The sequence below is a fragment of the Suhomyces tanzawaensis genome, assembly GCF_001661415.1.
Source record: "Suhomyces tanzawaensis NRRL Y-17324 unplaced genomic scaffold CANTAscaffold_3, whole genome shotgun sequence".
Lineage (NCBI taxonomy): Eukaryota > Fungi > Ascomycota > Pichiomycetes > Serinales > Debaryomycetaceae > Suhomyces > Suhomyces tanzawaensis.
Genome location: NW_017963638.1, coordinates 261,936 through 279,934, shown reverse-complemented (window position 1 = coordinate 279,934; position 17,999 = coordinate 261,936). Strand labels below are relative to the sequence as shown.

At 44.2% G+C, this 17,999-nt stretch overlaps 11 protein-coding genes across 11 annotated transcripts; 4 read left to right on the top strand and 7 right to left on the bottom strand.

Moving 5' to 3' along the window:
* Positions 1 to 15: 15 nt before the first annotated feature.
* Positions 16 to 282, top strand: STF2 (Stf2p; the record flags this gene model as incomplete). Its single annotated transcript, XM_020211549.1, has 2 exons — positions 16 to 232; positions 278 to 282. The coding sequence occupies 2 exons, from the start codon at positions 16 to 18 to the stop codon at positions 280 to 282; spliced, it is 222 nt and encodes a 73-aa protein (XP_020064793.1).
* Positions 283 to 663: 381 nt separating this feature from the next.
* On the bottom strand, positions 664 to 1,874 carry MUQ1 (ethanolamine-phosphate cytidylyltransferase; the record flags this gene model as incomplete). Its single annotated transcript, XM_020209867.1, has 2 exons — positions 664 to 1,757; positions 1,802 to 1,874. 2 exons carry the CDS (start codon positions 1,872 to 1,874, stop codon positions 664 to 666), a joined length of 1,167 nt encoding a protein of 388 aa, XP_020064792.1.
* Positions 1,875 to 2,172: 298 nt separating this feature from the next.
* Positions 2,173 to 2,859, bottom strand: CANTADRAFT_50174 (uncharacterized protein; the record flags this gene model as incomplete). The annotated part of the gene is made up of 1 exon (XM_020209797.1): positions 2,173 to 2,859. The coding sequence occupies one exon, from the start codon at positions 2,857 to 2,859 to the stop codon at positions 2,173 to 2,175; it is 687 nt and encodes a 228-aa protein (XP_020064791.1).
* A 521-nt stretch (positions 2,860 to 3,380) lies between these two features.
* Positions 3,381 to 4,082, bottom strand: CANTADRAFT_49638 (U2-type spliceosomal complex subunit; the record flags this gene model as incomplete). Its single annotated transcript, XM_020209736.1, has 1 exon — positions 3,381 to 4,082. One exon carries the CDS (start codon positions 4,080 to 4,082, stop codon positions 3,381 to 3,383), a length of 702 nt encoding a protein of 233 aa, XP_020064790.1.
* Positions 4,083 to 4,157: 75 nt separating this feature from the next.
* CANTADRAFT_89309 (J-type chaperone) lies at positions 4,158 to 4,931 on the top strand (the record flags this gene model as incomplete). Its single annotated transcript, XM_020211548.1, has 2 exons — positions 4,158 to 4,202; positions 4,314 to 4,931. 2 exons carry the CDS (start codon positions 4,158 to 4,160, stop codon positions 4,929 to 4,931), a joined length of 663 nt encoding a protein of 220 aa, XP_020064789.1.
* Positions 4,932 to 5,198: 267 nt separating this feature from the next.
* On the bottom strand, positions 5,199 to 6,053 carry CKB1 (casein kinase 2 regulatory subunit; the record flags this gene model as incomplete). The annotated part of the gene is made up of 1 exon (XM_020211547.1): positions 5,199 to 6,053. The coding sequence occupies one exon, from the start codon at positions 6,051 to 6,053 to the stop codon at positions 5,199 to 5,201; it is 855 nt and encodes a 284-aa protein (XP_020064788.1).
* Positions 6,054 to 6,500: 447 nt separating this feature from the next.
* On the top strand, positions 6,501 to 7,172 carry CANTADRAFT_50093 (GET complex subunit; the record flags this gene model as incomplete). The annotated part of the gene is made up of 1 exon (XM_020209789.1): positions 6,501 to 7,172. One exon carries the CDS (start codon positions 6,501 to 6,503, stop codon positions 7,170 to 7,172), a length of 672 nt encoding a protein of 223 aa, XP_020064787.1.
* A 262-nt stretch (positions 7,173 to 7,434) lies between these two features.
* HIR1 (Hir1p) lies at positions 7,435 to 10,398 on the bottom strand (the record flags this gene model as incomplete). Its single annotated transcript, XM_020209856.1, has 3 exons — positions 7,435 to 8,970; positions 9,001 to 10,316; positions 10,362 to 10,398. The coding sequence occupies 3 exons, from the start codon at positions 10,396 to 10,398 to the stop codon at positions 7,435 to 7,437; spliced, it is 2,889 nt and encodes a 962-aa protein (XP_020064786.1).
* Positions 10,399 to 10,746: 348 nt separating this feature from the next.
* Positions 10,747 to 12,216, bottom strand: ARO8 (bifunctional 2-aminoadipate transaminase/aromatic-amino-acid:2-oxoglutarate transaminase; the record flags this gene model as incomplete). The annotated part of the gene is made up of 1 exon (XM_020209701.1): positions 10,747 to 12,216. One exon carries the CDS (start codon positions 12,214 to 12,216, stop codon positions 10,747 to 10,749), a length of 1,470 nt encoding a protein of 489 aa, XP_020064785.1.
* A 614-nt stretch (positions 12,217 to 12,830) lies between these two features.
* CANTADRAFT_5385 (aldo/keto reductase) lies at positions 12,831 to 13,880 on the bottom strand (the record flags this gene model as incomplete). Its single annotated transcript, XM_020210261.1, has 1 exon — positions 12,831 to 13,880. The coding sequence occupies one exon, from the start codon at positions 13,878 to 13,880 to the stop codon at positions 12,831 to 12,833; it is 1,050 nt and encodes a 349-aa protein (XP_020064784.1).
* Positions 13,881 to 14,742: 862 nt separating this feature from the next.
* CANTADRAFT_49600 (DNA helicase) lies at positions 14,743 to 17,895 on the top strand (the record flags this gene model as incomplete). The annotated part of the gene is made up of 1 exon (XM_020209730.1): positions 14,743 to 17,895. One exon carries the CDS (start codon positions 14,743 to 14,745, stop codon positions 17,893 to 17,895), a length of 3,153 nt encoding a protein of 1,050 aa, XP_020064783.1.
* Between the last annotated feature and the right edge of the window lie 104 nt (positions 17,896 to 17,999).

Genomic DNA, 17,999 nt, shown 5'->3' with positions numbered 1-17,999 from the left:
ACACAAAGCATCAATATGACCAGAACTAACAAATGGACCGTCCACGAGAGAAAGAGCCAACCAAAGTGGTTCACTCACCATGGCCCCATCAACTCCGACCCCACCAAGGTCAAGAAAGGCGGTGCCGGCAAGAACAACTGGGGAACTCCAGGAGACGAATTGGATAGTGATGACTACAACTTCTTTGGGGCTTCCAAGAGAAGAAACTCCAACCACATGGAGAATGAGGAACGTCTCAAGCTCTTGAACGAAAAGTTGGAGAATAACTTGTACAAAGACTAAACACGAACGATAACGACAAAAAAAGCGACGAGTATACGATTTCACTTCAATAAATGACGAATTAAGGCCAAGCGTAGGATGTAGCGAGATGTTATTTCGGGTTAGAAACCAGCGTAAGATGTAGTGAGAATGTCATTAAAACATATGAATTTAATCTAAGGATGTAGATTAGAATGTTACTGAAATACTCACGCTTTACTCATTAATTCTAAGGATGTAGTGAGAAAGTTATTTAAACATCCATACTTATGTCAATACGGGAATCAAAAATGGATTGTACCGTTAGACAAATTAACAGTACTATTATAATATTTTTAGCGAAAATGGAATGTAGATTGGGAATATTTATTTAGTCTAATATGGTAGAACGGTCAACGTTTTTCATGGGGCTTGGGCGGCCTGTTTGGCCTTTTCGGCCTCTCTCAACTGTAACTCGACTTCAGATTTCCAACCCTTCCTCTTTTGTCTTTCTTCATACGCCTTCTTATTGTTTAACACTCTGTCCACAATAAACTCGGTGTTCATGTTGTCATACTTGTGGGGACCAGTCTCATGAAACAATCCCGCTTGTTTGACCTCGGTGTATGGATCAGTGTCACCAAGCGAGGTAGGACCATGGTAAACCTTGACCACAGTACCGGGAATCTTGGATAAGAACTCCTGGGTTGGGGTATATGGAGCACCCAAGATCAATCCGTCAACGTAACGACATTGCAAAACACACAAAGATCTTTCAAATAAATTCATGATAGGGTAGTTCAAACCCTTGTGCTTATTGACAGCGGCATCATCGTGGATTCCAATCACGATGCTGGCATCTTCCTTGACTGCTTCCTTCTTTACTGCTTTCAAGGCCTCAATATGTCCTGGATGGAACAAGTCGAATCCACCATCCACGTAGTAGACCTTCTTGTACTTTTGCTGGGTAGCATCAGAGGGAGCCACGATTTGCTCGAGCTCTGGCACGGAGTCGATGTTCAAGTACACCCCGGAGCCTGGGTTTAAGCCAGTTTGATCAGTGGCATACTTCTCAAACCTGTCCCTATTGTCCTCAACCAACAAGGCGTGGTTCTTAACATTTCCTGCCGTAATTGGAAGATAGTGGTGGAACTTGCTCATTAGCAACATTCTGCCCACCAAATCAGTGGTGGAAATATTGGGAGTTCTTTTGACAACCACAAACATCCCCAAATCTTTGACAGTTTGGTAACAGTCCTCACCATTAGCATCGGTGGTGATGTCGTCACCATGGACAACATACTTACACCCATGCTGGCTCATGAAGTCTGGCATAGTCACGTAGGGAGCATCCGGAATGGCCTCTGTGGACCACTTGCACGCTTCCACTGCTGTCATTCTCTCGTCCAACTTCATGACAACCGGGCCCTTGTTCTTTAAAATCTCCTCATCGGAGTGGACCCCGACATACAACTCCTTCCCAAGCTGCCTGGCTTGCAACATTGCACCAGCGTGTCCTGATTGTTAGTGGTGGTCGCGAAACATTACTTCTCATACATACCGTGGTGAGTGAAGTCGAAGCATCCGTCAATCCAGATCTTGCAGTTCTCAATTCCTTCTGGCCTTTGGTACATAGCGGCTAGTGATGTTGGTGGGGTGGTGTAGTGATGTTCAACTTTGATCTTGCGCACGTGCAAATGTCATGGTGATAGGAGGAATTACGGGGGTTGTGCGGGATCACAAGCGAGAGACGTGGCCAGCGCACGTGCACAGCAGCCCGGATCTCGGCTGATTACCATTGCAACATTTATTTCCAGTGCTATGCTAGATACACCAAAGAAATACTCGAACCGCCATCCATAGTAGCATGTCCTAGATATAACATATGCGCCCATACTTCAGGCAGTGCGCAGTAACGTAAATTCATTAGTCTTAGACAAACCCTGACTGCTGTTGCCCAACCTCTATCTGATTGTGCCCTTTTCTCGCTTTTTTGCCTGGTTTGGAGTACTGATGCTGTCTCTGGCTTGGAATGATAGGAGGGTTTGTGCCTAGCGGTTCGTCTCTGATAGGGCCTGTTCCCAAGTAGGTAGGCTCCTTGTTCTCAGCTCTCCTCTTTGCCACATAGATCATATACTCGAAGATTGTGGCTGCCGTCTTGGTCGAGCACCCGTTCATCCAGCCAAAGAACGAGCCTATGAGAGGAGGCAAGGTCAACACCAAGTCCAACAAGATCAACGAGTGGATCTTCGCCACCACCTTGTTTGGAAACATCATCCTCTCCTGAGCGATGCTTAGAAGACGAGTGTGTACGGCGTACATCAAGAGAGGGCCCATCACAGGAACCAACACTACGATTGGGGCTAGCCCTAGCCCACAATCGAGCCCCACTCCACACGATCCTAAGAAGCACTTATCGTGCATCCACGCTCTTCGTTGTATCTTCTTCCATGCCTTCTGTTCCTCTTTGGTGGCGGTAGAGGGTAGTCGCACCTTGTTGCCTTCTTTGTCTTCGTAGGGATCTCTACCATTGAAGTGTTCGCCAGCGTAGTCGTTAAAGTAATCCATGGCTATGTCATAGCCAGGGATTGCTTCCAACTGTTCTTGTGCTTGGGACATGTTCTGCCAGAATGATCTGGTTTGCTCCAGTGGAGGTGAACCGCGATATTTATCACAAAAGCAACCTCCAAGCCTCCGAAGCGATCGGAGTTTGCGGATACCCTCATAGTGTGGGGTGACCAGGCAAGAGATTAGGCTTACGAAGCAATTAATGAAAAGCCAATAAAAATTGAATTCACATTTCTGAATGCTATATAGTGTAATTATGCTAATGAATAAGATGCAGTAATCCACCTAGAAGTGGAGATGGCTCCAGTTGCTCACGAGGCTGAATTGATGCTAGATGATGTAATTCATCATGAACTACTCGGTAGTAATTTAACTGAAGAGGGTGAGTGATGATGAGGATGGGGAGTGGCAGTAGAGATCCTTGGCTGGCTGGTATGCGGCAAAAGTCTATCATTGGAGCCAACAATCAGTATTAGTCTCTATCAAAGAAACCAATCTCGGGAACTCTTTCGTGTCTGATCACACCTCCTTGGAGGTCTTGAACGGTGCCAATATAGCGAGTTTTCGTTGATCTAGGAAGTTTCCACTCCCGTTAGCCTGGATAACTCTTTCTTGGCGACAGGCACAATTATACCATTGGTCTCTTTCGAGCACAAGAAGCATGTCAGCTTCTTCTTGTACCTGTCGAGAAAACAGGTTTTGCAAAAAATGTGGCCACACTGTGTTTTCACAGGGCCCTTGTAGTCCTTCTTGCACAAGACACACTTGAATGGCAAGAGTTCTTCGTCGGAGCCTGTTTTGGGTGCCATGCCAGAAACCACAGTTTGCCACTCTTTGTTCACCGGTTTTGTCTGCTTCAGCTCATCACGCACATGGAGAAACTTACAGGTATCACCATACCCACAGTAACCTGTCTGGAGAAAGTCTTTACACACGTCAGGTTGAAAATCTGTCAAGGTCAAAGTCTTTATATTGGCAGGTGCCGGTTTTGCGCCTTGTGATTTTGCAACTTTCGGTTCCAAAGATGCATTCTCGTCTTTCTTGTCAGAGCCGATCTCTTCCACACCCTTAGAAATATCCTCCTTTTCTGTAGTGCCGTGGTTTACTTCTTTGCTCAAGATCTTGGTGGGAACTTTTGATCTCTTCTTGAAATGGGATCCGGAAGAAGATGGTGCCTTGTTCTCGATTATTCCACCAATCTCATCCTCAGAATCGGATAGGAGTTTCCGCTTGGCAGAAGGAGCTTCACCCTTGATTACTCTTTTCTTAAACATGGATGGGTGGAGTATCAGCTAGGATGAATAATCTAATCATTCGATGACTGCAATGTCGCAGATGATTCCAGGAAAATGTCGCGGCCTTTGCATGTCATACATTTGCTACCGCTCGATCCCGTAATTATTCAACCATAACAGCTTGTCATTATGATAAGAAGATTTGGGCTCGGACTTACCCGGTCGTTGGGCTCTTTCAATAGAGCCCTCTCAACTGGCGAACCAAACAAGGTAAAGTCCTTTTTTCAATTGTTTCCTAAGACTTTCCCCGAAGGAGGACCTCCACAAGATTCATTCATGACAAGTCCAAAAGCATTAAGAAGGGAATATCGTGTACTACAAAGCGAGAACCATCCAGATATCTTAATTGGCTCTTCAGCTCTCAACAAGGCAGGCTCCAGTGGGGATGCATCGTTCTCCTCCATCATCAACAGAGCATACACAACCTTGAGGAATCCATATTCAAGAATTGCCCATTTAATACAATTGTACCATCCCCAGGAACTTGATATAACTCAAGACGACACAGCTAAAGAGTTGATAGCCAAATTCCAATCCCAATCCCCTGAATCATCTCTCGAATACAAGGAAATGTTGCTCATGGTGTTGGAAGCACATGAGTCATTGGAGATGGCGGAACAGGAGAGTGAATTGGAAGACTTGTCAGCTGAAAACGACGAAAGAATTAAGGAGAGCGAGAAGACTATAGACGCAATTATTCAAAATCACTGGCCAATCACTGATTGGGATGCTCTTATGATGGAGGCCATAAGGTTAAAATACTGGGTAAACATACAAAACGGTATTAAGGAATGGGAGCCTGGAAAGCCAGTTCATTTAACCCATTAGTCATCGATCATAACTAAAATTTATTGTACACAAGATCTATTAATGTGATCGTAGCATTTAAGTAAGATGGTCAAAAGACCACCTTAGGCTTAGTAGATAAACAATATTAAAAGAAATGAAATGCCGAGTTCAAAACGAACGTAGATTAAATGAAAAAACATCACATATTCAGTCCATACTCTGGTTCACTCTTAAATGACTACCAACAACTCATCTAGCAAACTATTATTCATTAGCTACAATCTTTTGCTAACTTTGCTGGCATGCTCATTCATCGTCACTGGCCATAGTTTTATCATCATCGTCGATGAGATCACCTTCTCCATCGGTGTCTTCCACTTCCGAATCAAAATCATTGTCAGGAACCTGGAATTCACAGTTTTCGTATTCTTGTTTTTCCTCTTGGGTCTTGGGGTGCATTCTTAACCATTTCATTCTTGGACCACTGCTGCTTAGCTCATTTACCCTAAAACCAAACAATTTCAAACCGAAGTCATTTTGGTTGAATTTGTTTATTCTTATTCTGCATTGGTTTTCAATTTCTGGGAACATCTTCACAAGTAAACCGGGGAAAGTAGTACCAAAGAAAGCACCGTCTATATTCAAATACCTGGAGCTGGATGGTAAGTATATATCGTTGCAACAAGGACAGTACAATCTAACCGTTTCCTGACCCGGAATGTCGGTGCAGCCCACGGGAATCAAATGCATGCCATCACAGTAGTATCTTGGACAGGAGCCAAATTCGTTTCTTTCGAACTTGGTTGCCATGGCAGTCAAACCGGGCTTGGAGGTGATGTATCTTGCGTGGATCAACCCATACAATAGATCTGCGGAGTGTGATAATAATGCTTTGTTTGGCAATTCCGACTTGGCCTTGTTCTGAACCGGGCGGTTTCCACCATTGGTGATACTAGCATCGTTATCATCAGCCGTATCCACTTGATAATCTAATATGGTGTATAATGCTTCTCTATAATATGGGACTTGCAGCGACAATCCGGTTAGATTAAAGTCGTCTTCGATGAATTCTTGCGCCACTGGCACGAAGTAATCATGAGCGAATGCTTCGCAGAACTGTTGAATCCAGGGTATGTAGTCTTCTTCTCCCTCGCTAGGCATGTTGTTTTGTGAGTGGCTGTGTGGGGATGAGGTTTGTGTTGATGCAGGTAGGTCCGGGATGGAGTGGGGCGTGTATTATGCTGTGATGAGACCGTTCTGGCTGATATCTAATGAGGATCTGAGGCTCGTATTCCGCGTGATAATCTATCGAGATGTTGTTACCGGCTCGATTAAGGGTGTTTTGACTTACTGGGCTTTTCTGGTTCTGTAAGCTTTCGTAAATGGCTTCTTGATGTTGACGTTCTCTTTCGTCGATGCCTTGTTGTGATAATGAGCTACCTCACTCACCCTTGCACGTATTTGTTGGTCAAAAAGTTTTTTCCTACATACTGAAAATTGTGAGGGCCAGCTAATGAGCCTCAGCCAATCCTCCCTATCAAGCGTCAGAACAAACGGTTTGCGAAGTTGACGGAGCTGCTAATCACCACCAACCACAATTGACACAGCATGTTGGACTTACATCCTTACACCATCTTGCTCCTGGTGTTCATAGTGCTCTTGTTCAAGCATGCCATCAACGAAGTGGGCAAGAACAACATCCAAGATTGGGCCTGGGGCTACTACATCAAGTTTGGCTCGAGGATCGGGTTGAGCCAGTTCGCCGAGTACAACCAAAAGAAGACGGAATTGAACAAGGTCAACCGCGAGAAGAGGTCCATCAGTGCCCAAGACCAATACGCCAAATGGACCAAGTTGAACCGTCAGGCTGACAAGTTGACCGCGGAGATCAAGAGCTTGGACGAGCACATTTCACAGAACAAGGCTGGCATCAATAGGGTGGTGGGCTTGGTCACCATGGTTTTGACCACCTTGCCAATCTGGGGGTTTAGAGTCCTCTTCAGAAAATCGGTACTTTTCTACTTCCCTACGGGTGTGTTGCCCTACTACCTCGAATGGTTCTTGGCCTTGCCCTTTATCAAAACAGGAGGTGTTGGTTTGACCATATGGATGTTCACCGTGAACAGCGTGCTCTCTTCCTTGGCGTTGTTAGTTTCCTTCCCATTTGAGAAACCGGTATCTAAGCCAGTAAAGCAGACTCGGGAAAGCAAAGACACTAAGACTGACACGAAGGCCGAAATTAAGGCTGACACTAAGGCTGACACCAAGGCCACTAATTGAAGTATAATATGTACCCCTAGAGAAAATACTACATTCTACGCAGATTGCGTTGTGCTATATACTTGTGAATAATTGTTAGATTCAAAAGTCATAAATTCGAGTTTATGGTAACTGTATATATTGAATGGTCAAAGAACTTTTAAACTACGATGATCTAGTTGATTAAATTTCTGCAAAGGCCAACTTTTAATGTCTAGACAAAGTCTACGGAGGTACTAGTCCGCTATTGTACTGGCTCCTAGGAGGATATTGTTACCTAACACTATAAATGCAAATCCAAGACTTCTTGAAATCTTTCACGCATAACCGTTTTCAAATCGTTGGACTTGGCATCAAATTTGTACCAGTTGATTTTGGATTTCTTGATATCCTCGATAAACTCGTTGTATGTCTTGGAAATCAATTGTTCCAATGGCTGGGTCATTCTGGAGTCATGCAACTCCTTTTCTTCCACTGATAGGTAGTACCAAGAGTCGATGACCTTTGTCCAAGTACCCAAATCAATGGAATAATTGTAGAGGTTACCAGAAGAGTCAAGTACAACTAGTGGGGAACCATCCTTGGGATTGACATCGATTGCCTTTAGGTTTGGCAATAAAATTGTAGCTGCTTTCTTAGACTCGCTGGAGCCATCTTGCAGCAGTACAGAATTGATCTCCACGCAGTTCAACACCGGAGCAATCGAGACCTTATTAAGAACCCCCTTCAATCCTCGTTGCTCACATCCCAACTTCCAACTATAAATCAAACCAGAGCTGGTCAATATCAACAAGAATCCACTTCTGTGTTTCAAATAAAGTATATTCTCACCAAGCTCAAAGCTTGGACATAAAAATCTTCCGGTATCTGCTGAAACAATTTGTATGGTACCTTTGAATGAGGCTAATACAAAATATTTCAAGATACCATTCAGCACGACAGGCAAGGAGTGCTGGATCTTGTAAGGAAAAAAGAGAACATACTTCCTGGCCAGCTCTTTGCTATTGTTGGATATAATCACTCTCGTTGCGTCATTGAAGTCTTTACTCTCATTCTGATTCAATTCATCTTCAAGAACCGACCAACCTTGACCATTTCTGACCTCAATAGTTGTAATTGTTTTGTATGAAGAATTTGATTCACTTATTATTGGGTTTGAAACCTGTGTATGTTCCACTCCGTGAACAATTACAGAGAAAAGTAAGTCCTCATCCACATCGATGGATGTCAAATTAGTCGTTTCTGGCTGAATATCTTTCGAGTTAGACAAGTTGTTCAACAACTGGCTTATTTCGCTGTTAAGAAGTGATTGGTTGCTGAATAAGGATTCAGGAAGATTCGAAATTTGTTTGAAACAAGATGGATATTTAGACTCCATTAATGAGCGCTTCAATTTGTTCCTTTGACGTTTTAATGCTGCTTCTGAGATTGTATTCTGATTTAAACTTGCAGTGTTTGAGTCGTCTATACCCATATCTTCATTATCGTTATCTTGGTCCATATTACTTTCCTCATTGATAGAATGCTGATTATTGACGTTTTTCAATTTAATTCCATGTACAGAAGAGTTTACCCCCAACCTGGGAAGTAAATATGATGGTTGAGATAACTTATTGCTGACCTGTACCTTTCTGAACTTATTACTAATAACGGAGGTCGGTATAGACTCCTTTTTGGTCGATGCTTGTACCAATAATGGTGCTACTCTCTTTTTACCATTCTTTATAGTTACACTTTGGGTCATCTTAGTCAATTGTTTGGGAGTCAAATTGTTCACTTTCGGCATTTCAAGTGTAGTCTCTTCTCCTATAGGGAGTTTCTCTTTCAATTTATTGTTCATTTCACCCACTTTGCGATCATCCAACGAAACAGGTTTTGTTGTCCGCCTCGAAATTAAGTTATCCTCAAGACCCGACTTGTCTTCTAATATCAATTGTTCAACACTCTCGGGGAAAATGGCAGCTTCTCTATCTCCTCCATATTTATGCAATTGAGTATCGATGATATCCTCACTGACAACCTCACCTAACTCATTGGCTTCGAACATAACACATGTTATTGAGCCATCCAAACAGCAAAAGTAAAGTGTTTGCCCATCGGGTGACCAACACATATCTGTAATAGAATTATCCACAATATCTTGTGCCACCACCAAAGGCCGGCTATTGGCAGTGCTCCACACTGCCAAGGTTCTGTCTTGTCCACCAGTAGCCAAAACTGTTGTGAAATTTGTCTTGTCTTTGGATTTCTTTCCAGTCCCACCCAACTCAAAAAGCCTTGGAGAGAATGCACAGATTTCACAAGGGGCTTCATGGCCAATTAATGAAACGTCAGCAGCCCAATTACCTCTATTGATCACAGCAACCGAAGAAACAGGACCGTTGGTTGCATTGGGGACAGCAATGTGTTGACCATCAGGAGACCAGCTCATTCGTCTGAAATACGAGGTCAATGGCGACTTTCTGAAAGGTTCCACCACAATATGCTCCATTTGAAATTCGTAACTTGTTGTTTCGTTTAGCTTTTTGTAGTAACGGAAGATTCGAACAGTTCTATCATCGGAAGCAGTAGCAAAAAACTTGTTGGCAGGGTCAAAAACAATACCCTTGACCATGGACTGGTGGATGTCGTAACGCTTGATTCTCTCAAAGGTAAGCCCATTCCAGATGATGATCAGTCTATCCAACCCGACTGTCACTAGAAGCAACCCATCTGGCGACCAACATATGTCCTGGATGTCATTATCGTGGGCAACCAATCTCTTCCGTACTGTCCAGTGTTCGAGATCAGCTTCCGCTTCTCCAAATTGCTTTTGGCCCAGCAACTCTTCTTCCTTCTCCCAGATCAAGCAGATCTTGTCGTCGGAGCCGGATGCGAGAAATCGTCCGTCTGGCGAAAACTTTACTGAGGTAACAACACCGTTGTGTCTGCTCATTGAGCAAAGTGGTCTGCGGAGGGATACATCGGGAAGGTTGATGTCCTCTATGGTTGGATCGGTCTTTTTCTTTTTGGGACTAGGCTGTCCCTGTTCTTTGCTTAGTGCACCGAATTGTAGGATAGTGTTTGTATCCCATATCTTGACGTTCCCGTCCAAACCACCTGATGCTAGCCTTGTACCATCAGCATTGATGGTTACCGAATAGCATTCGATCTTCTTGTTTTCGGCTAGATGTTAGTAGGGTTCAGTCTCACGGACAGGAATTGACGTACTTCGATGTCCAAACCACGGTAGTTTGAGTATGTGCATTGTGTGTGGTATTGAGTGGACTGGTGAAGATGAATGGTGAGAATTGCGAAATATTGAGATTCAACCAGTGCGTCAAAATAATCAGTGAGCAGGAGAGGAAACAGTAAAACGACTAAGGTGGCGAGTCGTTGGGCAACGAGATGGTGTCTGGGGATGATTGCAAGCCAGAGGCTCAGTTACTACTGTGGTTCATATAGAGTTTGTCTAGATATAAATATCAGAGGTGTTTCAACTATAGCTAGACTATAGGCAATGTGTTCGAATGGCCAGAATTACTTCAATTATCGACTTCTACACTAATTAGTCTGGTATGAACTTCTATTAGTCTATAGGCTTGCTAGGTCATCACTAAATAAGTCCAAATTCTATTTTGATAGCCTTACCGAACTTCTCAATACCACGCTTCAACTCGTCTAAAGGAATGGCAGCGTAAGTACCTCTGAAGAAGAATTCGGTTTTGGTACGGGGGTTCTCGACCAAGTGCTTTTGTGGAGGGTTCGATTGCCCATCAGCCTTGAACCAGGAGCCTGGAATCATCAACGACCCTTGCTTGATGGCCTGTTCGTAGATCAACAGCTCAATCTTCAATGGGTCACTCCCGAGCTCGACGAACTTAGGATGCTTGGACGCATCGATGTTGAAGGCAAAGAACATACCAGCCACTGGAGCGACGTAGGAAACAACTTCCTCTGGGAAGTTTTCCACCATGGCATCGATAGCCACGTCTCTCTTGTGGGTGTACTCAGCTCTCAATCCGATCAACCAGTCCAAGTATCCAGGCTGGCCCCATTTCTGCAACACACCGTTGGTCAAGGACTGGGCAATACCCGAAGGGTTTTGGATAGAAACCTCATGGTATCTGGTGAATCTTTCCAACAAGTTGTCCTGGCCCACGATCCAGCCGATTCTGATTCCAGGAGCAAGCACCTTGGAGAACGAGTCCAATCTAATGACTCTACCCTCGGTGTCGATGGAGATAAACGAAGGAACCATGGCCTTGACAAACTCTTCGTGCGAGTGGACCTTCTTGCTTTCTCTGAGCGCCTTGTCGCGGGTGTAAGTTTCCATCTGCAAGAAGTAGTAGGGCTCATCTTCGATGATCAATATGTCGTGCTTCTTGGCAATCTCGTAGATCTGGTGTCTTCTTTCCGTGCTCAAACTGGATCCGGTAGGGTTCTGTCCGGTACAGATGGTGTACAACAACTTTGGCTTTGGACCAGTCCAGCCGTCCAACACGGTGGCAAGCGCATCGGGAATGAGGCCCTCACTGTCCATTGGCACCGGGATGGTGTTGATGCCTTGGGCATGGGCAGTTTCCAATGCTGACGCGAAGGTGTACTCCTCCACCAAGATAGAATCGCCTCGGTTGACAAACGTTCTCAAGGTGGATTCCCAGCCCTCAGTACTGCCCACCGAGGTGATGAGGTTCCAGTTCTTGTATGGCACGTTGTGGATCATCCTGGTGTGTTCCTTCAAGAACTCGACGAGCTCGGTGTGGCCCTCGGTGAACCCGTACTGCAACGAACGGGCCAACTCGATGTGTTTGTCTTGCGGGTCGTTGTCGTGGGCACGCTTGTTGATCTCGATGACCGTCTTGTCGGCGTCGGTGATTTTGGCGCCAATGCCGTTGGCAAAGCCTGGCGTGGGCACCTCGGCGATAATCTTATCGAACGGGAAGTAGTCAGGCAAAGGCAAGCCGCCTCCCAAAAACGACATGCCTTCCTGGCTGTAGTACTTGAAGGCAGACTTGAGGCGGGAGGGGTTTCTGGAGAGCGCTTCCTGCGATAACAAGTGGGTCAAATCTTTGGCTTGGGTCATGGTGGTGGTGGCGATAATGTTTAGCCGCCAGATCTGGATGGTTATATATGCGCACTTATCTACAGATGAGTAATCGGAGCTGAAAAATGTAGATGCAGGGTGAAGAGGTACTTCCGGGTATATGTGGGGATAAGCAGGAGTATCTGTGGCTTCGGATGTTCCGAGACCGGGGCTTCTGGCGCCAAATGCCTCGAGGAGTCGCCGTATGCTGCCGTTAGCAAACGGCGGGGAGGCGCACGGGCGTGGCCGGGACGTCAAAAAGTGCTAGTGGATGGAGACAGCGAGTCCGGGGTTTGTTAGGTAGTGTAGAAGACTGGGTTTTTTGGGATTGCGTCGTACAGCGTGGATTGGGATGCGTGGAGATACGTCTGCCAGCTGTCGTGCGTCACGAGTCATTTATTAGAGGGTCCATGCTATTATTGCCATAACCGTACGACAAGGCTACTCCGGGAAAATACCACTACCCCACAAGTGTAGGCTCCGACTCCCAGTGTAGGGTGTCCAATGATCGGATTGCTACGATGGTATAGAAATTGGCACTGCCAAAGCAGAAATGGCCAAGCCATGACTCTTCAGCCCTGGCCATTCTGATGACTCTTCGGTCCTAGTGACTCCTAATCGAGTGCGACTTTGGGCACGTACGGCTCCTCCAAGTACGACATCTCGTCTTCCGTCAACTGAAGCGCTACCGCACCGAGAATGTCGTCCACCCTCGCCTCCGAATTGATCCCCACAATAGGAATAGCACCCTTGCCAATCACCCAGCTGGTGGCCACAACCGCCATACTCACCTGGTGGCGTTTGGCAACGCTCTCCACTCGGGTAATGATCTCCCGGTCGGCTTCAGTCAACACATGGAGCCCCACGCCTTCGATGGTGGGGTCGGTGTCTGTCGAACGGTTATGCTGCGAAACCGCATCGAGGGGACGTGCCAAGATGCCCCGGGCGTTGGGCGACCACGGAATGACTGCCACCCGTCCCAACTCGTTGTGGTGGCAGAATGGAATCATTTCTCGTTCCTCCTCGCGTGCGAGCAAATTGTAGAAGTTCTGCATGCTGATAAACTTGGTCCAGTTGTACTTATCAGCAATAAATTGCAACTGGACAAAGTCCACCGCCTTCATGGAAGACGCACCGATGTAACGCACCTGGCCCTGGCACACGATGTCGTGGAGTGCCCTCATGATCTCGGTTTTGGGCGTGGACTTGTCGAGCTTGTGGATCTGAAGCACATCGATATATGTTCCCAATCGGTCCACCGAGGCTGCAACAGCATCAAACAAGTATTTCCGCGACAACCCACGCGAGTTGGCCCACTCGAACTCAACAAAGTCGTCGTCGCCCTCGTTGATGCGAGCCCCGTTGGCGTCGGGATTGATAGGGAAGTATACCTTCGAAAGAATCACCACCTTTGACCGAGGAATGTTAAACTTGGCCAAAAACTTGCGGAGGAGCATCTCAGACGTACCATTCGAATACAAGTCGGCGGTATCAAACGTCCTGAGTCCGACGTCATAGGCTTTTTTGAGTATTCGGAAGATTTCCTCCTCATCGTCCATTACCCACTGTGCCCAGTTCTTGCTGCCGTAACCCGCACACCCAATGATTAGTGGTGACACATGAAGCCCAGACTCTCCTAGCTGCTTGAAGCGTATCTGTGGCATCTCTGTGGCCGAACCGAACGTCCTTCGTTGGGCTTATATATGAAAGATGGGGATGATGGGGGACTCGAGCATCAGCTGTACCACGCGTGCCCCTCCCCCACCAAAACCAGAATTAGCCAGTATGAACGAGCATCTGTCTCTGGCACTCCATTTTACCCACAAATACGTGAAAGATCGCGGGTTCTGTAGCGGAGCCAGCCATGGGCATTATTTCGCAGCAACTTGATCTATTTCTGCCAATTTGCTGTCGAAAGAAAGCCATATCCCTATTCAATAACTCCTTATTTCGAGCGCTCCAGCGAATATTGCCACACAATTACCGTGGCCACTCTACGAGTGTTTGCTAGGATTAAGACATGTGGTGCCTCTTCTAAATACCACGGAAATCAAACGTTTTTTATCTGGTCCATCTTTCGGTACATCGCCATCACTTATCTATCACGTGAATCACCCTACGCGTTTAAAGATTGGAGATGGAGTAAGACGTGAATCAAAGATGCCGGTGGAAAAGAAGCGATTCTTCATAGACTCGATAGCCACCCCCCAGCCAAGGTCAAACTCACAAGAGCATACCCCAAATGAGTCCCTTTTTGTCGCAGATAGCGACGAGGAAGAACCCATCAATACTTCCATCAACCAGGAGCGTAATACATCTGCTACCACATTGAGTAATGATAGCACAACTTCGGCACAAACCACTTCAGACAAAGCTAAATTCGAGCTTTTTGAAAGCCAGATTTCAAACTCAGTTGGAACTTTGTCTCCTAGGGTGCTCAGATTTTTATTCAAGAAGCATTTCAATAAGCCAAATTATATTCGACTTTCCATCAATGAGTATCTCAACGGAATAGATCCTGAAGAAATGACAAACCTATTGCAAGATGATTTCACCTCTCCGGAATCCAGCAAAAGAATGTTGGAGGAAGATCCAGTGACCCAAATTGACAACTTATACCATCGAATGCATGCCGAATCGTCCAAAATAAAGAAAGAGATAGATACTCAACTGTGGCGAAAGTTTATTGGATCACTTCCAATCCAAGCATGGGCCACTCGTCCAACTATGAAGCCTCTCGAATTCGGCGAAAAGCTTACAATTAAACGTCTTATCCCAAAGAAGTCAAATATGAGCAATAGCTCAATTATCCGGTTATGTACATGCCCCAAAAATGGGTCTGATTTAGGAAGAGAGATTGCAAGAATCCCTGAAGATTTGACCCGGATATTTTCGCCATTACTTGATCTAGACATCTCTTCCTTTGACGCAACTGTCATTGAAAGCACAAAAAAGAGACTATCTACTGGTGATTCATTTTTTATTCAAGTGGATATATTCTTGAAGAACACGGCATTTAAGATTAACAGTGTGGAAGCTGATGCTTCTGGTGATTTGAAGGTGTTCAAAAAACAAAAGACTCAGACAATAAAGTCGAATTTTGACTTCGGGGCAGAATCCGAAAATGAATCAGTTCTAAGGTTAAGACAATTTGCACTTTCAAAATTATTTGAGAAACTCAGCATCAAACCTACAAAGCATATGGATGATCAACCGATTGAGCCCGAAGTACGAGACGAAACAGTAACATCTGATGCTAACGAGGCCGACCCCATCAGCTTGGATACCGATAGTGAATTAGATGAAGAGGCACCAGAAGTTAAACCAGTTGATCATGTCAGTCTTGATCAATTGAAGCAGTTCTATCAAGAAAACAATCAATCAAGCTTACTCAATAGTTTGCCCGAAACGACTAAACCACCTAGTTCCAACTTTAAGTTAGATTTGAGACCATATCAAAAACATGGACTTTCATGGATGCTCACTAGAGAGAAGGAAGTCTCCACTTTAGAAGTGTTGGCATCTGAGGCAGACAACAGCTCCTCCTTATCTACACAGTCAAAGAACAGTATTAAAGAGAGAGAAGAAGGAATGATGAACCCTTTGTGGAGGAGATACAAATGGCCAAGAGATACTTCAGCACAATCAGCAACTCCTGAATCTACTCAGTCTCAATCTCAATCTCAATCATCGGCAAAATACTTTTATGCCAACATGTATAATGGTGAATTATCTGTGGAAAAGCCACTTATTAAATCAACGCTAAAGGGAGGGATTTTGGCAGATGAAATGGGTCTAGGTAAGACAATCTCAGCTCTCTCACTTATTAATTCAGTTCCATATGATACAGATCCAATATCTAATGCCTTTAGACTACCTTACGCATCAAGAACAACCCTCATCGTGGTACCAATGTCTCTTCTCTCCCAGTGGAAACTGGAGTTTGACAAAGCAAATAACAACGAGAACCATTATTGCTATATTTATTATGGTGATTCAACCGAGAATAACTTAAAATCGAGATTATGCAATAAGTCGTCAAGCATCCCGCTCGTAATGCTTACGACATATGGTACGTTAGTAAATGAATTTACAAGAATCTCAAAGCATAGAAATAACGAAGGTCATCTCCCCCAAATGGGCCTTTATTCAGTCAGTTATTTCCGAATTATTTTGGATGAAGCTCACAACATAAGAAATCGAAGCACTAAAAGTGCAAAATCTATTTATGAGTTGTCACTGCAAAGGAAATGGGCATTAACTGGCACACCAATTATCAACCGTCTTGATGATTTGTACTCATTAGTTAAGTTTTTAGAGCTTGACCCTTGGTGTAATTTCTCCTATTGGAAAACATTTGTGACCTTACCTTTTGAGCAAAAGAAGATTTCCCAAACTTTAGATGTTATCAAGTCGATTTTGGAACCAATTTTTCTTAGAAGAACTAAAAATATGAAACAGAAAGATGGAAGGCCGATGGTTGAATTGCCACCAAAAGAAGTGATAATTGAAGAGATAAATTTCAATCAGAAGGAAGAAAAACTATACAACTGGTTCAAAGCTCGGGCAAATAAATCATTTAAGGAAGGTATGCAGTCGGGTCAACTTTTGAAACAGTATTCTCAAATCTTAACCCATATTCTCAGACTAAGACAGATATGCTGTCATATGGATCTCGTGGGAACTCAACACGATATGGAGGATGATAATAATGACGAGAATGATAATATTAAGGAAGAAATGAAAGAGTTTGTCACCAAAAAAATTACGAATGAAGGATTTGCAAACGAATCCGAATCCAACAAAGTGATGTACTCATTATTTGATAAGGTTAATTTGACAGACTCGGAGTGTTCAATCTGCACACAATCTCCAATTCATCTTGGAGAAATGGTTATTACTCCTTGCGGGCATCAGTTTTGTTTGACTTGCTTAATCGAGCACATCGATTTCCAAAATCGACAAAGCAAAGAATCATTCTGTCCCAATTGCAGGGAATCTGTTTCGAAGTACAAGCTCTTTAAGGTCAGATCAAAAGAAACCAGTAAAAAAGAGATCCGGTTTCATACAAATGTGGATGTTACTGATCCCAGCGAGAAGTTCAAATTTCAACTTTATCTATATGATCCGGATAGGGCATCTTCTAAAATTCAAGCATTAATGGGACATCTCAGATCACTTAAACTTCAGAATCCAGGAGAGAAGGTTATCGTTTTCTCTCAATTTTCTTCTTATTTGGATATTATCGAGAACGAAATTAAACTTCAAGGAGGTAAGGACTTTATTGTCTACAAGTTTGATGGTAGGCTTCAATTGGGAGAGAGGGAAAAGGTGTTGGAGAAATTTAATACTAATGATAAAACGATAGATAAGATAACTATATTGCTCCTTTCGTTGAAAGCTGGTGGTGTTGGCTTAAATTTAACTACTGCTTCCAGGGCCTTTATGATGGATCCTTGGTGGTCACCAAGTGTTGAAGATCAAGCTATTGATAGAATTCATAGAATTGGCCAGAATGAAACTGTGAAAGTTATTCGTTTTATCGTGGAAAATAGTATTGAAACGAAGATGCTTAAAATTCAAGAGAGAAAAAAACAAATTGGAGAGGCTGTCGGTGCTGAAGAGGAAGAAAGAAGGAAGAGAAGGATCGAGGAAATTCAAATTCTTTTTGAAGAGTGATATATTAATAAACATCGTTCTTCTGGCTATTCATTTGACGCATTACATTTTTTTGGAACACTTACACTGGTAGGAAATTAAGAGATCATTCGTTACCTATATAG